The sequence below is a fragment of the Canis lupus genome, chromosome 19 (assembly GCF_003254725.2).
Source record: "Canis lupus dingo isolate Sandy chromosome 19, ASM325472v2, whole genome shotgun sequence".
Lineage (NCBI taxonomy): Eukaryota > Metazoa > Chordata > Mammalia > Carnivora > Canidae > Canis > Canis lupus.
This window is the reverse complement of record NC_064261.1, coordinates 43,927,095-43,946,614: the sequence shown is the minus strand read 5'-3', so window position 1 is coordinate 43,946,614 and position 19,520 is coordinate 43,927,095. Positions and strand designations below refer to the sequence as shown.

At 33.8% G+C, this 19,520-nt stretch overlaps 1 protein-coding gene across 1 annotated transcript in view; it reads left to right on the top strand.

Annotated features, from left to right (window-relative positions):
- Positions 1-19,520, top strand: part of LRP1B (LDL receptor related protein 1B) — a 1,837,374-nt gene that overhangs the window by 1,381,146 nt on the left and 436,708 nt on the right. Inside the window, exons 38-41 of the mRNA XM_049097407.1 lie at positions 15,749-15,875; positions 16,015-16,166; positions 16,464-16,588; positions 17,776-18,147. Coding sequence (XP_048953364.1) covers positions 15,749-15,875; positions 16,015-16,166; positions 16,464-16,588; positions 17,776-18,147 — 776 coding nt within the window. The remainder of the gene's footprint in view (positions 1-15,748; positions 15,876-16,014; positions 16,167-16,463; positions 16,589-17,775; positions 18,148-19,520) is intronic.

Here is a 19,520-nt window from a genome sequence, read left to right as displayed (position 1 = left end):
AAGTCATTGTATTAATATAGTGAACAAGGAAACAAAAAGATTAATATAGGAGAAAGAAATAACATTGACAATTTGTCACACTTCAAGCTAAGATTATGATGTAAAAGTTAAAAAACCTTCATTGGTTAAGAATGCTCTTGGATGCAAAAATTTAGAGCATAAGTCTATAGGAGTTTTTCTTTCTATCTTTTTCAACTGTTATCTTTACTAGGCTATTTTCTGTTTTAGAATTGGTGTTACAACATACCTGATATATCATTGGGAGTATGTTTACACTTAAGGAGAAGGGGGAGAATATAAAACACCTATTCCTTGCCAGATCATATTTGGGAAGGGAAACATCTTTATGTCAATTTGTTTGATATCTGTTAGCCAGAAATGTCTTAGATTGACTAATCTAAGGATGGATATGTAACCCACAAATGGGAATGTAACCAGGGGAAAAGAGTTAGCCAAAGAAAGGGAAGAGATTATTTTGACATATTTAGATGAATTATGTTTTATCTCATGGACTGGTATAAGGTCCCAGATGAAACATTATATACAACAAACTCAGTTTCTCAAGAAACTCAATTTCTATTAACGGGGCAGATCTTGTGGAGGTGGATTTCAAAGAGACCTTATGAGAAAGAAGGAAACCAGTCTCTCGATTTTTCCATCTCAGTAGTCATTCCAATACACTCTCCTTTCTTAGTTCTTTTTCTCTTGACACCTTAATGTTGGAGCTCCCCAGGGCTCAGTCTGGTGTTATTCTCTTTGGTAGTTTCATCCCACCTAAATGTTAAAGACTTTAAAATGTTGATAGCCAGATCACACCTCACTCTAAACTCTAGATTCTTATGTTTTTATGTACTACTTTTTCAACATGTTCAATTACAGATCTGTGACAGATTTTATTTTCCAAGGTGATTACAATAATATCTGCCGTTCCACATGCTCTTCTTAAAATGTGACATTGACTCTTCCAAACAGAGAAGTGGAGCATCTTTTCCATATGCTTGAGTTTTAGTAGGTCTATGTCTATTATGGAACTGATACTATGTAAAATCTGAGGATATATCATAAAAAAAACAAAATTTCAACATAATTCTCCTGAGGCATTCTTAGAAGCCAGCCACTCTGCTGTGAGGAAGCCATGAAGGGGCCAATATAGGTGTTCCAGCCTAGAACCCTAGCTAAGGTCTGAGCTGACAGCCAGCACCAATTGCTGGATCTGTTGAGTGAGTGAACCTAAATGAGTCTAGCCTCTAACTGTTATATCACCTCAGACTTGGTGGCATCACAGTGAATATGAAGAAGGAATGAGTTGTTCCTGCTGAGCTTTGATCAAATTGCAAATGCAGAAGCAATTAAGTTATTGTTTTAAGCCTTTATGTTTGGAGGGTTTTTCTAGTAGCACTAGGTAATCAAAAGAAGATCCACCAGAAATCTTAACTTTAGCAGATGAACTGCATCTTTCTCCACAATTATGAAGCCTCCATTAGTTGATGCCAGTTCTATTATTTCAGTTGCTTGTGTCAAAATACTTGGTATGATCTTTGGTGTCTCTCTCATATATCCTATATCCAATATACCAGGAATTCTATTCCTATTCCCCTTTTACTGTGTTTAAAAGCTTGCAGCAAACCTAGAGTGGTATTATTTCCTCCATTTAACAGATAAGGAAACTGAGTTAGCTATTTTAAGTAATTACTCTGCTATCAAGTTGATATTTGGGAGAGTCAAGTTTTTTAAAACTCCAAAATTATACTACATTATATGTACATGTATGTCTGTGTGCTATATATTGTACATATGCACATATATTGGTGAATATTATGAAACTTAATAACCAAAAATATTAAGCATTCAAGAAAAAAGTTTTAACAGTTTCAGGATTAAATTACACTGAAAATTTAAAGGTTATAACTGTAAGTTAAAGAGAGAATAAGCCATAATGAGAAAATACTGGAAAAAAAATAGGAGAGGAGGTTATAAAATAATTTTGAGTTGGTTGCAACTTCCCCCTTCCTCTGTAGAGCCCCTTGGCTACAACCATGTGACCATGGACCTATGCCATTGCATATTAAGATTGTGAAGGGAGAGGGTGCTTTTGTTTAATTCCAACAAAATAACACATGACTAAATTGATTTCTACATCACACTCATAAACTTGAAAATAAAAATATACTCTTCCAATATGATGGTATTTTAAAAATCTTTTTTTAAATTATAATTTATAATCAAGCAATAAATCATTATATCCTCAATAGAGAAAACTTGATCAATTGCTATGTTGTGGATAATTATTCTAATGGTAGGACCAAATATAATTTGAATGTTATGAAATCCCAGAGATATGCAGGAAATGAGTTTGTTTCTAATAAAGAATTTCTTCCCCTTGTATTTGTAATAAGTGCAGCACTTCATTTGTATGGTCGAGAGTGTCTTGTGCCTGGCCTATTACAGATTTATGCAGTTCAGTTTAGTAGGCCTCTTGCTGCTGCTACTTGCCAATCTGTAGGGTTTGTGTTTTTTTTTTTTTTTTTTTTTAATGTTTTGTTGAAACCTAGTATATAACCTCAAGTTGTTGTGCCTAGTATATAACCTCAAGTTGTTGTGTTGTACCTGGCACAACAATAAGAAGATACTTATCTTCTTTAAGTATATTTTTATATCTCCACAGCCATCTTAGCATAAAAACATACCTCCTTCTCTCTAGGATGATTGAGAACATCAGGCAAAGCAACCCACATATACTCCACTTTCTGTCAGTTTATTAAAAAAATATATTTATTGAGTGCAGCACACTGTGTGTGAGATCATGTTAAGGCATCTCCATCTCCTCTTCAGCCTTCAGTTCAGTACATCTTGACAAAATAGGACTGCTTACTGCTTGAAAGACACTGGTGGGCACTGCGAAGTATGATGGTATAAAAATAAGATGCTGCTTCCGTTCACAATGAGTTATCTGTTTAAGCTTACAGTTTTTTTTTTAAGCTTGCAGTTTAAACAAATACAAAATTTCAGTTAAAATTAAGTCTCATATTGTGCCATGAGATTCATTTTCGGGTATAAAATGACTAGACCAATATGACTCAAGCCTAAATCTCATGTTAACATAATTTCTGTAAGATCTTTATGAAGTTACATTGAGTTTTGAAAAACAAGAGATTTGGTATAATCAGAGTAGGTAGTCATAGGGAAGGTAGTAGCAGCAATGGTGATGTTTAGTAGAGGTTTTATGGAGAAGACTTGAAGGAGAGAAGTTTCTGCGGTGGGGTGGGAATATATTACTTGAAGAATAGAATAATCAAAGCATTGGTGGTGGCAAGGAGAGGCCATTGGCAAGAGTATACCTACATAGGGAAGAGCCGAGATGTAATTGGGGCCATTAAATAGGCAATAGTATTCCCTACATATTAACGAAATTACCATGAAGACACATTCCCCACTTTACTAAGTAGAATCTAAAATGGTCCTAGACTCTCTCTCCTAAGCCTTTTCCCTGCCCCCAAAGCCCATAAGCAATGGTCAGAAGTGTAATGAGTTTATTGAAATCGCAGCATGCTTTAAAGTAGGGAACTCATAGAAATAGTTATCATCCTAGAGAGAGTGTTATGAGGAGGGGGTTGTTTTTTACCCCCAAGCCAAGTAATGGACAGAGCTGCAGACAAACATGTAAAAGAGAGACTAAAAAAAATAGAAAAGAGCAATAAATTAAAAACAAACAAAGAATGAAGGAAGAAGGAAGAAGAAAGAAAGAAAGAAAGAAAGAAAGAAAGAAAGAAGAAAGAAAGAAAGAGAAAGAAAGAAAGAAAGAAAGAAAGAAAGAAAGAAAGAAAGAAAGAAAGAAAGAAAGAGAGTGTTATGAGGAGGGGGTTCTTTTTTAACCCGCAAGCCAAGTAATAGACAGAGCTGGAGACAAACATGTAAAAGAGAGACTAAAAAAAAATAGAAAAGAGCAATAAATTAAAAACAAAGAAGGAAGGAAGGAAGGAAGGAAGGAAGGAAGGAAGGAAGGAAGGAAGAAGAAAGAAAGAAAGAAAGAAAGAAAAGAAAGAAAAGAAAGAAAGAAAGAAAGAAAGAAAGAAAGAAAGAAAGAAAGAAAGAAAGAAAGAAAAGAAAGAAAGAAAAAGAAAAGAAAAAAGAAAAAAAGAAAGAAAAGAAAAGAAAAAAGAAAAAAAAGAAAAGAAAGAAAAGAAAAGAAAAGAAAAGAAAAGAAAAGAAAAGAAAAGAAAAGAAAAGAAAAAAAAGAACTTTCTCTTTGCAAGTTCTTGGGCCAGCGGGAGTCTGATCAAAGTTGGAGAGAGAGGAAAAAAATCTTTTTTTTTTTTTTTTTTTTTTTTTTTTTTTTTAAATCTTAAAATACATATGAAATATCAGTTTGGATTTAGAAAAATCCAGTCTTTTATGCCTAAAAAATCAATCCTAACAATATTATTTTTTTCTTTTAACTAAAATTGTTTTGGAATCCTGGATTCTTCCTAGGATAACATGTTCTGGAGAAGAGATATTTAGTAGAATATATGGAATTGAGAGTTGGATATGTATAAATTTACTTCAGTTTATTTTAACAGTTTAACTGTTAGTCTAAACTAAACAGTTCAGACTCTGCAATAAACCATGGTATAGATGAGATTACTCAAGAAAGAGTACAGAATATAGAAATGTAAGGATAAAAAATGGAGAACGTTTTTAATCAGGGGATGAAATGATTAAGAGAAGAGAAAAAGAAAATCAAGAAGAAGGCAAAAGAGAAATGGTCATTTCAATCCTCAGAAAATCACTATATCATAGAAGTCAAGGGAAGACAGTTCCAGGGAGGAAAGTGTGCCAGCAATAAAGAGCTTAGGAAATATTAAAGCAGAGAACAGAACATGCAGTTGATAATGAGGATGATGTTGCTAATTGTTATCAATTTCAGGAAATTGGTAAAGACAGAAGCCAAATATAAAGAATGACTAAATGAAAGATAATTAGAATGTAGAGCTTGCATATTTCATCGACAGTGACAGAAACTTGGACAATGAAGGGAAAGAGGGAACAATAGATGTTGAGAAGATAGTAGGGTATTGAGGAAGTTTTCGTTAGTGTAGGAGTCGGGGGATACTCCACATGTTCATAGGCAGGGGGTAAGAAACTGAGAGAAAAACAAATTCCCGGGAGGGTAGGAGGAACTTGGACAAGGAAGAAGCAATAGGGTGGGGCAGGAAGAATAGTGTATGTGCTGCCGAAGCGAGCACATGGGCAGGAAGAATAGTGGACCAGAAAGCAGATGGACAAAATTTGTGTCTTACATCAGGTATTCCAGAAACAGAGCCTGGAATGAAAATTCAGTTCAGGCAATGGGAGAGAAGCAGGATAGGAAACAAAGATTCAACTATGAGCAAAGTCCAGGTCTCAACTGATTACTTAGGGAGTGCTGGAGTCTAAAACTCACTTGAGAGTGGGAGCTTGGCTTTCAAACTGCCACCCAACCATTCATTGGATGAGGGCCACCTTCGGGAGACCTATACTCCCAAGATCTCAGCACTGCTTGTGAAAGAAGAGTTGCTAGTGGCTGTTCTCTCAAGAAAAATGCCTGTGGGAATTGTTAGAGACAAAGAATACAGAAGCTGGGCACTGGCGATTATAGAAATAGGAAACAAAATCTGAGGACGTCTAGGTGGAGCACCAACCATGTCCACTACAGATTAGAATCCTAGTTTGGATTTTTCCTACCTCTGCGATCTTTTGAAATATCTCGTTCTCAAATGTCCATGTAGTTTTTGGTTATTGGAAGGATTAAATGAGGTAAATTTAAATGGGAGGATTGAATTAGGGGAATTTCTCTTCCTCTTCTAGTTTTGGACATGGAATGAAGAAACAGGATGCTGCAATAAAATATATCTTAGCAAATACATTAGTGAAATTGAAGAAACTTCAATAGGCGATGACAATAGGCGATGACCATAGGTGATGGTCAATATGAGAAAGGTTAGCAGCTTTGAGTGGATAGGTAGTTTTGCTGAAACTATTGTGGTGAATAAAATATGAATAAAAGGACTTAAAGCAACATAAATTTAGCTGGGATGGAGTTCAAGAATCTAATTAGTATGTTTCTATGACCTTGAGTAATATTCAGCAGCTTAGCAGTAGGAAAAAAAAAAAAAAAAAAAAGCCAGAAAGGAAGCAGGTGGCGACAGATTCAAAGTTGGATTGTAATGGAATACCCATGAGTTGCCGGTCAGGAGCTGAGGTCTAGAAGTTAGTGAATCATGGAAACCAAGAGCAGCGGGTTAAAGTCAGAGTAAGAAGTAAGGCCGTGAATGACAAAGACAACTCTATAAATTAAGAGATGATTTCAGAATTGTTTTTTTTTTTCTTTTAATTTTTATTTATTTATGATAGTCACAGAGAGAGAGAGAGAGAGAGAGAGAGAGGCAGAGACACAGGCAGAGGGAGAAGCAGGCTCCATGCACTGGGAGCCCGACGTGGGATTCGATCCCGGGTCTCCAGGATCGCGCCCTGGGCCAAAGGCAGGCGCTAAACCGATGCGCCACCCAAGGATCCCCAAGAGATGATTTCAGAATTGGTAAAATTGGAAATAGAGCAGTCTTATGTGGTAATTAAGATGAGTGTGTGACCCTGCTTATGTAAGGCAGAGGCAAAGGAGGGATGCAGGTCCCTGGAATAGATGAGGTGAACATGAGCTGAGATGTTTACAAGGTCATCAGCATAAGTCATAAAGCCCCTAAGAATGACAGCAGTGGAGGGAGAAGATGGCAAAATTTACAGTTAGTAATAAAGCAATTAAATAAATTCAGTGGTTAATTGTGATAGTGATGATATGGAGAAATCGGATAATTTATGCTGTGAATGTTTTCAAATAACCTCAGGGAAAGTTTTCTTTCTTACTTAAATCTTCTCCACTTTAAATTTTTCAAGTATCTCATGCAGTAACTTTTCTGTCATTTTTAATCAGTTCTTTCAATGAAGCTTTTCCTTTTGGTTTTCAAATAAGATCTGATCTCTCTCATTTGAAAAAGATAAATAAATAAAAAAACTCCTCCCCACAAAATGCCTAATGTCTTATTTCTCTCTACATGTTTACTTCCCAACTTCTTAGAATAGAGAAGTTCTGCTCCTTCCAGAATTGTTAAAATTTATCCATAGCCAAATTAAAAGATTTTTTCCCCCAGATTTCATACCATTTACCTTTTCTTTGACATATTTATCCATTGGTTATCCACTCAAGAATTTATTTTCTCTGTTACCTTCTCTAACTCGGAGTCTCCTTGCTCTCCCACCCCCACCTCCATACCTCTTCTGCACATCTCTCTCCTCATCTAAGTCTTGGTATGCATTCTCTCTCTTGATATATTTATCCTTCAAGCCATATTTTCATGTTTTTCTTACAAATCATTACATTACATCCAAAATCTCATCTTCATGTCTTCACTTATATTTCCATTTTTCTTTAGAAAATCTTTGTCTGAATGTGCACTGTCACAGAAATTTAACATATTCTTCTATGTCTAGTCTACACTTTCTTTTCCTAATCATAGTGTGTCTTTTTGTCCTGACAAGATTGAAACTTACTTTAGATTTTCTGTAGTTTTCATTTGTCACTAACTCCTGTCATCTTTTCTCTCCAATATCTCATAGATTCCCCATTTCTTTTCATTACAACTATGAACTGAGCACAGACTCAGCTGGAGGATCTTATTAAATAATTTTGATATCTTAATTTTGAGTCCCCCCAAGATTTACACTTTAATCCACAAAGCAAGAAATCTTTGAAATATGTAGCAATAATTCAAATATTATTTACCTCCAAATCCTCACTTCTTCCTAAAAAATATTTCTTAAATATTATGTCACATGGATATACATTTTTTTCAGGATTTATGGTTAAGAATTAATGTACTTTTTTAAATGCTATGCCGATTTCCAGGAAATGGTAATTCAATCATTGGTTTCCAGATAATATTATGTAGACATTTAGGTGTTTAAATTCATATAATACAAATAAAAGTACAGCATTTTCATATTCTGTTTGAAGTTAAAACATGTCAGGGGTATTGCCAAAGGAAAAAGGTAAACAATGATGGAGTAAATTAGCTGAATCCAAGATATAAATGTGCCTTGAAAAAGTGGGCATGAAGCCTGTTTTGAACAAAGGAGACTTGAAGTCTTTTAAAATGTAGCCAAATGCAAAATAGAAAGCATGTATAAATTTACTTCAGCTTGAAAAATTAGTTTCTTCCTTCCCATGAGTCTTTTGTAAGGCATCAGTTCCTTTTAAGAAATTGAAATGTAATAATTTTTATGCTAAAAATTCACTTTCTATAGAAGTCACAATATGATACCTCATATAACACTGAAAAAAGTCGATTAACTTCCCATTGTATATGATCTCTAAGTGAAGCACAAATACTCTGACAAAACATTGTTTTGTTAATATAACTTTATATTTTTATGATCATAAATAACTTGCTGAAAAGTGTTTCTTTCTGTATGATTCAGCTTAAGATGGGATCTTGGTGTTCAACAACTACATACTGTCAAGTAGTCTTTGATGCAATAGATGTATGCTTTTAGAATGCTTAACAATATACAGAAGATCTTGAATGATAGTTTAACATATTTTGAGATAGAAAGAGTATAGCAGGGGATCCCTGGGTGGCTCAGTGGTTTGGTGCCTGCCTTTGGCCCAGGGCACCATCCTGGAGTCCCGGGATCGAGGTCCGCATCAGGCTCCCAGCATGGAGCCTGCTTCTCCCTCTTCCTGTATCTCTGCCTCTCTTTCTCTTTATGTCTATCATAAATAAATAAATAAATCTTAAAAAAAAAAAAAAGAAAGAGTATAGCATAGTTCAACACCATTGCTAAAGTATGCTTTTATCTTAAGGCAAGATAGTACATATAAAAAACAAGTAGATTTAAATTTGATTTGCAATTGAAATAATGGTGGAATCAGGGTTTAGTATGTAATATATATATTTTTTAAGATTTTATTTATTTATTCATGAGAGGCACAGAGAGAAAGGGAGAGATGCAGAGGGAGAAGCAGGCTCCATGCAGGGAGCCCGACATGGGACTTGATCCTGGGACTCCAGGATCAAGCCCTGGCCCAAAGGCAGACACTAAACAGCTGAGCCACCCAGGGATCCCCTGTAACATTAAGATACCATGATGGTCAAATAACTCAGAAACACCATAATCAAGCCCCAAATTACAGCCAATTTTCTCAACAGGTCTCTAAGAGAGGCATATAAACAAATTATAATAACAAATGAAAGAAAAGCATCACACTATTTCCACTAGGAATTTTCTCAAAAATTTTGCCAACACCATTGTTTTAAAGCTAGTTAGGTTTTGCACACCCAATCTTTTACCATGTGCTTCATCTTCATTCCTTAACTCTAAACATGAATTTTGGATCTTATTCTCCCTGCTGAAAGGAGGGAAGAAGGACTAGAAGTCATCAAAATGTCTTGGGCTATCACTTTAGCTCTGTGGCTCATGGAGGAGGAAGAGAGGCCGGAAAAAAACATGCCAACTCCCACTACAGGAGGGAGCTTCTGGTCCAGACCCCAAAGCAATGTTGAATGGAAACCAGAAATAGCCACACCCCTATGTATGAACTTACCCTGATTTTTTAAGGGATCTGATTGAAAAGCTATGGTAAAGGGTAAAAGAGAAGTTTAAAAGATCTTTCTCTCTGTACATCTGGAAATTATCTCCGTTTCTTTCAATTGGAACATCCAGAGTATGTTGGATGTGACCGATATAGAAGACATATAGGTTGGAGGTCATGAAACAAACTCGAAATTTCTGTGTAATATTTTAAGAATTCAAAATCTGCCTATGAGTACTAGGAATCTTGGCTCTAGGAATCTAGATATTAAATGTTTCATAAGAAAATGTATATATTATACAGAAACAACAAATATTTTACATCAGGGATACCAAAAATGAATGGACCCTTTACTCAGGAAAAATATTTTGAAACATGTAAATAGCAAACTGATATCATATGTGTATATGTACATGTATATATTTATTAAAATGAGAAGATGTGCAATGAGGCAGGGTATTAATTAATTAAATAAGGAACTAAACATAAAATAAGCTATAAAAATAATATGCTATAGCATTATGGATACCAAATACATTTTTGTGTGCGTGAAGAATTTTTCTTGATAGTTTCCCAGTATTGACTGTGCATACACGTAATAATTGTTTCCCTCAATATTGCAAAGTTGTGAATCAAGAGGGAATCTGATATAAAACTTAAGAATAACAGAAACCAGAACAAGACTTGTGGGATAAATGATAAATATTGTTTTAAGCTTAAACAGAAAAAGAGAACAACCCAGATGGCCCGTATCTTTATTTTGGCTCAAAAGAAAAGTTCATTTCTGATTTGTATATAGAAATGACAACTTCTCTTACCATCGTACATTCTCAGTGTTGAAGCCTCTACTTTTTATGACTCCGAAACTTACAGCTAGCAAGTTTTAAGTATTTCTATTGGCATATTTGGGAGGAGAGTATTATTCTTTCTCTACCTATCTGCCTCTACCATTAAATAGTTTCATGAGGGTTGTTAAGGCCACTTCATTTGGTATCATCAGCTTCTAGCATATAATAGGTACCTAGTTAATATTTGCGAAGTGAATACATGACTGCACTAAAAGAATTCACTTGAGAATCATCCACCAAACCACAGACCAAAAAAAAAAAAAAAAAAAAGAAGAAGGAAATTGAAAGGTAGGGTTCAAGGTTATACTGTCTCTAGACTTCCTTTTAACGAGTGTTGTGCTCTCCGTGCTGGAGTTCTTTTTATATTACAGGAACCTCTAAGCAATAGCAACACATCTAGGACTTGAAAAGTGATTTGGGATTGGCATGCAATACCTTCTCAAAACAAAACTGCACATTAAATAAAGAAAAAGGAAGTGTGAAGAAGCCCTCACAGGAATAGAGAAGGTTCTACTTTACACTGCATTCCTCATAGGGGATGTCAATTCATGTGTTCATGAAATGTATTCAAAGGTTTATGTTATTTGCACGCATGTACCCTAAAAATGGAGACATTGACAGGTTGGCCTACAAAGTATTTGATTAGGATGAGTTGTAAGGGATTCTTTTTTTTTTTTTTAAGATTTTATTTATTTATTTATGAGAGACACAGAGACAGAGAGACAGAGACACAGGCAGAGGGAGAAGCAGGCTCCCTGTGGGGAGCGGGATGCGGGACTCAATCCTGGATCCCAGGATCATGACCTGAACCAAAGGCAGATGCTCAACCACTGAGCCACCCAGGTGCTCCTAAGTCATTCTAATGAAACTGCTGAGACACTGAAAATTACAAGCAGTTTTTTGTCAGATAAAAACTCACGCTCACATAAAGGCTAGCTGCTATTGTTAATTTGTGGAATTTTTGTTTTGTTTCTATTTGTTGTTGTGTGCTTTTTGTTGATAATGTAACACACTTTACTCTCCCCTAGTGGAGCAGAGTAACAATAACATTCTTGATTCTCTTCTCAATCAAGACATCTGCCTATAAAAGAATTTACAAGATCTTCATTTTTGTGCCAGCATGGAAATTTTTGGTTATCTCCTGTTTCTTTGGCATACCGGATAAAGTATATAAATCATGCTTTCTTATAATGGCATAAGACTAGAAAGAGTGAGTTTATTGTAACAATTACAACCCAGATCTGTGTTCAAAGGAAATAGTTTAGCATTCAAAAGAAGAATCTTAAATGCAAAGACATTTGATTCCAATTAGTTGCTTTTCACTATTACCCATATATCTAAGAGAATAATATTTTTTTAAATTTTATTTTTAATTTTTATTTATTTATGATAGTCACAGAGAGAGAGAGAGAGGCAGAGACACAGGCAGAGGGAGAAGCAGGCTCCATGCACCGGGAGCCCGATGTGGGATTCGATCCTGGGTCTCCGGGATCGCGCCCTGGGCCAAAGGCAGGCGCCAAACCACTGCGCCACCCAGGGATCCCTAAAAGAATATTTAATCCTGTTTCTTTTATAACAATTTGGACTTACTCATTCTTTTCTTTCTACCTCACACTTTTTACTCTTCCCCACTAAAGTCAAAGCTTTATTTTCATGTTAGCTTTATTTCTTAAAAATCTATCTATTTGAAATTATACAAGGGCATTTGTAATATTTTCTATGTTTTTGATCTTTAATTACAAGTGCAAAAGATTTGTTTTCCTTTTATAAATGTAACTGTATGTAAAATAATTCCGATATCAGTACAATGGTCATATGATAAATGCAGTAAACCTTTGAGGACTGAAGGTGTATCCCAGGCCTTTAAGAATCCCGATGCTGCCAAATGGAATATTTTGCTTATTAATCAAATGTCCGTAATTAATTGGATGTTAATAGTGGAACATAATATGTATTCATTGCACATTTTCCTGCCAAGAACGTCTACGCCTTGTTAAGATAATACGGATGTTTGTGTTATGATAATTTCTGATATTATCCTTGTAATCTTCCAATCCACTTTTGAATGTCCCATTTTTAATTTTATGATTTTAGATTATGTCACTGCAAGTCTCTGTGAATATGGGAGTTTTCACTTTAGGACAAATTATTATCCAGAGAAACTTCAGTTATATAACATAGCATTTGATTTTGACAATTAGGAAAATTTCTGGGCCCGGGATAAACTTGAGAAGTATTTTCAGCGCTAAATTAATCAAACCAATACTCTAAAGGCACTTTCTTTCACTGTATCGTACAATCCAACAAACATTTCGCTACTGCTAATTTTGAGCTCAAATGGGAACAACATCGACCTATAATGCTGGCATTGAATCTTAATTTCCATGGGGTCTCAAAAACCAGTGACAAGGATTTTTATTTCTCCCCTTCCTGAAAAATCACATTCAGATACAAAGAATTCTATGTTCATTAAAGTTATCTCAAGTACAACTATGTAAATTGCTATCTTAAATTATTCATAAGTTTCTCCCTGTAGTTTTCTAAGCTTAGTTTTCTTTCTCTACATTTAGTTATAATTCCTGAAGGTTCTCAAGGTGCTAATTCTATTCAATTCTTTATTTTTAATTTCAGTTTAAGGAGCAAATAAATTACTCCTTCCCTGACATTCATAAAATGTTGCTTCATTTTAGTAGGTTTCAAATCTTTTATTTTTATTAAGTTGATAAATTATTTAGCCACATAAAAGTGATTCCCACAGTCAGATTGGCTTTATATATAATGATAATTTATCAAATCACTATGGAAAATTTGAGTAAAATCTGTACTCCAGATAGTTTTATTTTTTTTAATTTTTTTAATATTTATTAATTATTTATGATATTCATACACAGAGAGAGAGAGAGGCAGAGACATAGGCAGAGAGAGAAGCAGGCTCCATGCACCGGGAGCCCGATGTGGGATTCGATCCCGGGTCTCCAGGATTGTGCCCTGAGCCAAAGGCAGGCGCCAAACCACTGAGCCACCCAGGGATCCCCCAGATAGTTTTATTTTGAATAATTTTAATTCGTAATGTTATTATCATTCATCTAAGCCTCCTGCATGGAAATATTGCAGATTTAAAATAAATAGGGACTACTTGAGAAAAAAGGAACAAGACAGACTTGTTTCTCAATACTAAGACCCTTTTCATGGCTTGTTTTGTGTTTTTATGTATGAGGAAGTTTGTTCTATTCCTTATACCTAGGGAAAAATAACATTTGACATAAGGTTATTATATTGTTGTATTCTATTTATATTTGATGAGCCAACATAGAGAATCCACCACAGGCCTGAGTGAAGTTTCTGGCTTGAACCATTCCTGGTCATCTGCGTGGATTGTTGACATCCTGAGCCACAGTTTCCATACCTGTAAGAATTAGCACTTAAATATGTGAAATGGCTGATTTGCCCTGCTCACTCAAAATAATATTTTTATTACTCATTTAGTGCATTTTGAAAGCAGATTATGATTAAATAAAAGGAATATTGTACATACTTCCTTCCATATTTGAACTCTGGGGTATATTAAAGTAGATGACAAGAATCCGACTGAGTAAGTAAGCACCTGTCTATTCCGGCTCCCAAAATGCCTTCTTCTCACTGTTACATCCCCTGCCATTTTGACGCAATGCCTGACTAGTATTTTAAGGGCATTAGTAATGGTAAAATTTTTCTTTACAAAGTTAAAAATGGGGCAACAAATTTGACCTCCCAATTATTTTATTTATTTATTTTTAACACAATGAGAATCTTCATGAAAGTTTTAAAAAGTCTTAACTATAGTGAAAGCATATATTTTTTATTTCATACCTGTTTCAGCCTAGATCTAGCCAGTAAAATATTTGTTGGATTTCTTTTTTTTTTCTTTTTTTTTTTTTTTTTGGATTTCTTGCTATAAAGTTTTCCCTTTCTGATTTATAGATCTTGTAAATATGAATGAAAGCTTCTTCAGGATTAATACACTTGAAATTCTAGCCACACCTCCTTTTCATCTGGTTGTAAAAGTCCAAACACATTTATTTTATATAGCATTTTCAGGGAAAAAAATCAACTTTTAAAATAAATCAAAACAATATGCATAAAGGTACAGGTACTTTTACATAGTTTAAGTATCTTTTTTTATGGATAAATAAGTTCATTAAGTGGGTACAACATATGAATGTATATCTTTGATTTTTCTATATTTAACTTCATTTCTTTTCTCACATATGATCACTCATATATATGTATTCTAATATGCACAGAATACATACCCATTTTTGCCTAAATGAATCAATAATTGCCATATTTTTCTAAATTCTAAACATTGCTGTTTTCTGACAGGTGAATAAAAATTTCAGTCAACCTAACTTGAAAAGAGTGGATCCTATTTATCTGAAAGCATGCATTTAGTATTGTAATATGCATTTGTAATATAAATATTATATATGCTGAACAAATGAGTGAAAGAAAGCACAGATACTAGGCCTTCTGTTTCTCTACATTTAGTTTTTTGACATTTTTTATTTCAGCTTACCCAGGATTTTCTTTCTGTATTACATTTTCTTCCATATTCCATTCTGCATTATGAGATTACTAAAATAGGAATGTCTGCTTTTGTTTAAATCCATGTTTAATTATCCCTTCACAGGATAACTTACAAAATTCAAATTAGAATAGTTACATTTAGCAGTGTAAATGGACAGAATTGAAATTATAGTGCATTCATGTATGCATTAATAAATATTTATCTACCACAAATTTTTATTTTTAAAATTTTCTAATTTCTTAGTGCTGTAGGTGTACTAGTAGATGAAAAGGAGAGAAGATCAGTGTCCTCCTTGAGCTTATTGTCCAGTGGGAGCAAAAGACATTAACAAAAAATAACACTGTAAAGAAATATAAGAAATATAGCACTATAAATTTGCCACTCTAATCCATGCAGAGTATATTGTTCAGTAATGAGAACACAGAATAATTTTTGAGGGAAATGATGTTTGAGGTAGGAACAAGAATAAATTAGGCAGGCAGGTTGGAGAAGGGCATTTCAGACATGGAGTAGCATAAGCAAAGTATTTTTGGGGGATTTTGAATTCATGTGATTTCTATGAATAAATATTTTTACAATAAAAATTACTTTTTATAAATAAACACATATGTATATGTATTCTAAAATGTTTTTTTTGTTCTAATGGAATGGATGTTATTGATTTATTATTATGAATATGAGTTTTTATGTTTATTTGCATTTTACTCTAAATCAGCAATTTTATTTCAGCTATTTGTTCTGGACTGAATGGGGACAGATGCCCTGCATTGGAAAAGCTCGCTTAGATGGCTCAGAGAAGGTTATCCTTGTAAGCATGGGAATAGCATGGCCGAATGGTATCTCCATCGACTATGAGGTGTGTTGGATTTCTTAAGTATTTAAAGTGCAAACTGCCAACTTGCATTAATCCACTCTTAGTGTTCTCTTATTTATTTTTTTAATAAACCACTTAATCCAAAAAAAGGTTGCAATATTCCTTTTCAATTGATCTTTAGGAAAACAAATTGTACTGGTGTGATGCTCGTACAGACAAAATAGAAAGAATCGACCTTGAGACTGGAGGGAATCGTGAGGTGGTGCTGTCAGGGAGCAATGTGGATATGTTTTCAGTTGCGGTCTTTGGGGCTTACATCTACTGGTCTGACAGGTAATTTATTTTTTCATAAGTATTTGAGTCTCAAAATGTTATTTCAGTGCCAGTTGCTTTACCCTTGTAGGATTAGCCATTCCTTAGCAAGGTCACAAAAAAGGATCTCACAAAGCCATGTAATTTCTGCAGGAAGTCAGCCACTCTTTCTATTCCAGGCTTGAGCATTTCAATGTCAGAGACTAAAGTTGGTTTCTTTCCCCTTCTGCTTGGCCATCTGTTATCTTCAGTTTAAATAACTGGCTTGATGTGAAGTACTTAAAGGTTTTTGATCATGTATGTTCAACTTCTTGTCAGAGCACATGCCAACGGGTCCATCAGAAGAGGCCACAAGAATGATGCCACGGAAACTATAACCATGAGAACAGGTCTTGGAGTCAACCTGAAGGAGGTTAAAATCTTTAACCGAGTACGAGAGAAAGGTCAGCACTCTTAAATAATGAATACATCTTATGTCATTTCTCTCTTATTTTTAAAACATTTATCAAACTTAAGTCAGAGATTCTTATATAAATCCAAAACCTCAAAATTCTATTTTATTTTACATCTAGTTTCCTACAAAACTCATACAGTAGCCTAATGAATTGTATATAGAGTAGTTCATACATACGTATTTTTGCCTAAAACAGTGTATTTATACATACCTGACATGTCTTCAGTATGGGTTTGAGCTAAGTAATATAGAATATCTTGATATATATACATATTCAACAAAAAATACAAAACAAAATTAGGATATTAGAGAGTAAAAAGTAGCCAAAATTGCATTTGGGGTTATATTTTGATTTATAAAGTGATTATGGCTTCAGAAGTTTGCTCTTGGTGTGAAATGTTTCAAAAGTCATCACTTCCTTAAAATGTGCATTTTGAAACTGATATGATGGTGGTTTGCATGTTTCTTATTTAAAATTGTACCTCAATTAAATGTCTATTTTATGTAATTAGATATCCATTTTAATGTCCATTAAAATAAATTGTAATTAATTTTCTTGACATCAAAGATAGGCATAATAACTGCAGAGCTGATGATGGATTCATGGAGGAAAATCAGCCTGATGGAAATATCTTAATAGTATATTACATCTTCACTCAAAACTGAGGCAAAAACTTATGTTTAATATACTTAGGAGGTTTGGTACATTGGAGCTATAAATTTCTTTGATAGCTTTCATATTTCATAGACCAGAGTTTAAATCAGTGCATTGTTTGTTGGTGAATTCAGTTCATGTTTGAGAGAATTGTTACTTGTGCCAAAGATTATAATACATAAAGCCTGTTGTAATCTCAGCATCAAGTTTCAGAAAATAGTTACACAGTTACCTGGCAGATTAAGGAAAATTTTAATCCTTTTATTTGGTTGGTATTTGGAGCGGAAGATTGCGATCTTTGAAATAAGAAATCCAAAATTTTAAACTGGTGTGAAAAAGAATCAGAATTTTATATTATTTGATTTTCTTATACTGACCAGTATTAAGAATAAAAAGACAGACTATTCAACATTATTTTGTAAAATATTTCTGTAAGAAAATAAAAAAAAAAAACATTTGAAACACTAAAGAAAAACACAAATATATATGTTTGTGTATGTGTGTATCTTTTCCTTCTTTAGGCACCAATGTTTGTGCCAAAGACAATGGTGGATGTCAGCAACTCTGTCTTTATCGAGGAAATTCTCGGAGAACTTGCACTTGTGCCCATGGATATTTGGCAGAGGATGGAGTCACTTGCCTAAGGCATGAAGGCTATTTGCTTTATTCAGGGAGAACAATATTAAAAAGTATACATCTTTCTGATGAAACCAATTTAAATTCACCAATAAGGCCATATGAGAATCCACATTATTTCAAGAATGTCATAGCTTTGGCTTTTGACTATAATCAAAGAAGAAAAGGTACCAACCGCATCTTTTACAGTGATGCACACTTTGGAAATATACAGCTTATTACGGATAACTGGGAGGACAGACAAGTTATTGTTGAAAGTAAGTACATTCATTTTTTAAAATATAATTTGGTGAAAGTGAGTATCATTTGCATTAGCAGAGAAATTAGAGTGGTAATTGCATGTAACACTTATACTTTTTTTGAGTTTATGTTCAAGAATAATGCACCCTTATTGTCTGATCTGCCAAATGTCAAAGAAGCAATTACCTCTTAGCATGTACAGTATGTAAATTATGATTACTAGTTTCAAATCATGGAACTATCAATAATATATTCCTCATACAACCTGTTTCTTTTCTCTCTACGTGATTTTCATGTATCCTCCACTTTTCAATTCCACTATACTTGAGGTCAGTCCTTTTCATTACTTTTAAAATTGAAAATTAATATATAAGTTAATTTTAAAGTAGTCAAGTAATATAGATTTAAAAATGAAATTTCTGCCTTAACACTAAAAGTCCATTTACTTATCCTTGACTGACAGCTGTCGTGCTTTCAGAATTTTTTCATGTATGTGTGTATGTTATTTGTAATTACAAAATTGAATGATCTTATATGTTATTCAGCTGCTTTTTTTTATAGTTATCAAATATCCTGAAAAGCTTTTATTTCAATACATAAGGTCCTATCTCATTCTTTTGAAAGTCTGTGCCTATTCTGTACAAAAGATTAACTTATTTGAGTATTTTCTTCTGATAAACATTTAAGTTGTTTATGGTATTTCATCATTACCTACAAAGTCACAATGAACATTTGTGCACATAAATATATTTATTCAGGCATGTGAGTGTTTCTTTAGCATAGAATCCTAGAAATAAAATTGCAAAGTCAATCGATCTTTATTTTATTTTTTATACCTGGTCAAATTTCGGTCCAAAAAGACCATATCAGTTTATATTTTTCATCAACTGTATGTGAAAAGATTTACTGTCCCATACTTTTTCCAACAATAATTTTATAATTTATTAGCTATGACTATCTACTTTGTAAAAAAAAAGTCAACTTATATTAGTATACCTGATAACTAGTCAGATCCAGCATCTACTGTATGTTTTCTCCTATAAATATAAATATAAATATAAATATAAATATAAATATAAATATTGTCAAACTTTTTATTGCACATTGCCACCCCATGCTATGCTTGCCATTCTGCTAGGCCAGTATTTGCCTATTCAAATCTTACTCAGATTTTCCAAATTAGTTCAAACATATACTTGTATAAATATACATTCTCATTTATTTATTCTCTAAGGTTACTGTACTTATTGATAATTTCATGCCAATTTGTAAATTCCAGAATATGCCAACATGCCATTTTGACGTGTGTGTGTGTGAGAGAGTGTGTGTGCATGTGTGTGAGAAAGAGAGAGAGAGAATGCAACTGTAACTGTACTGATCATAGAGTTCA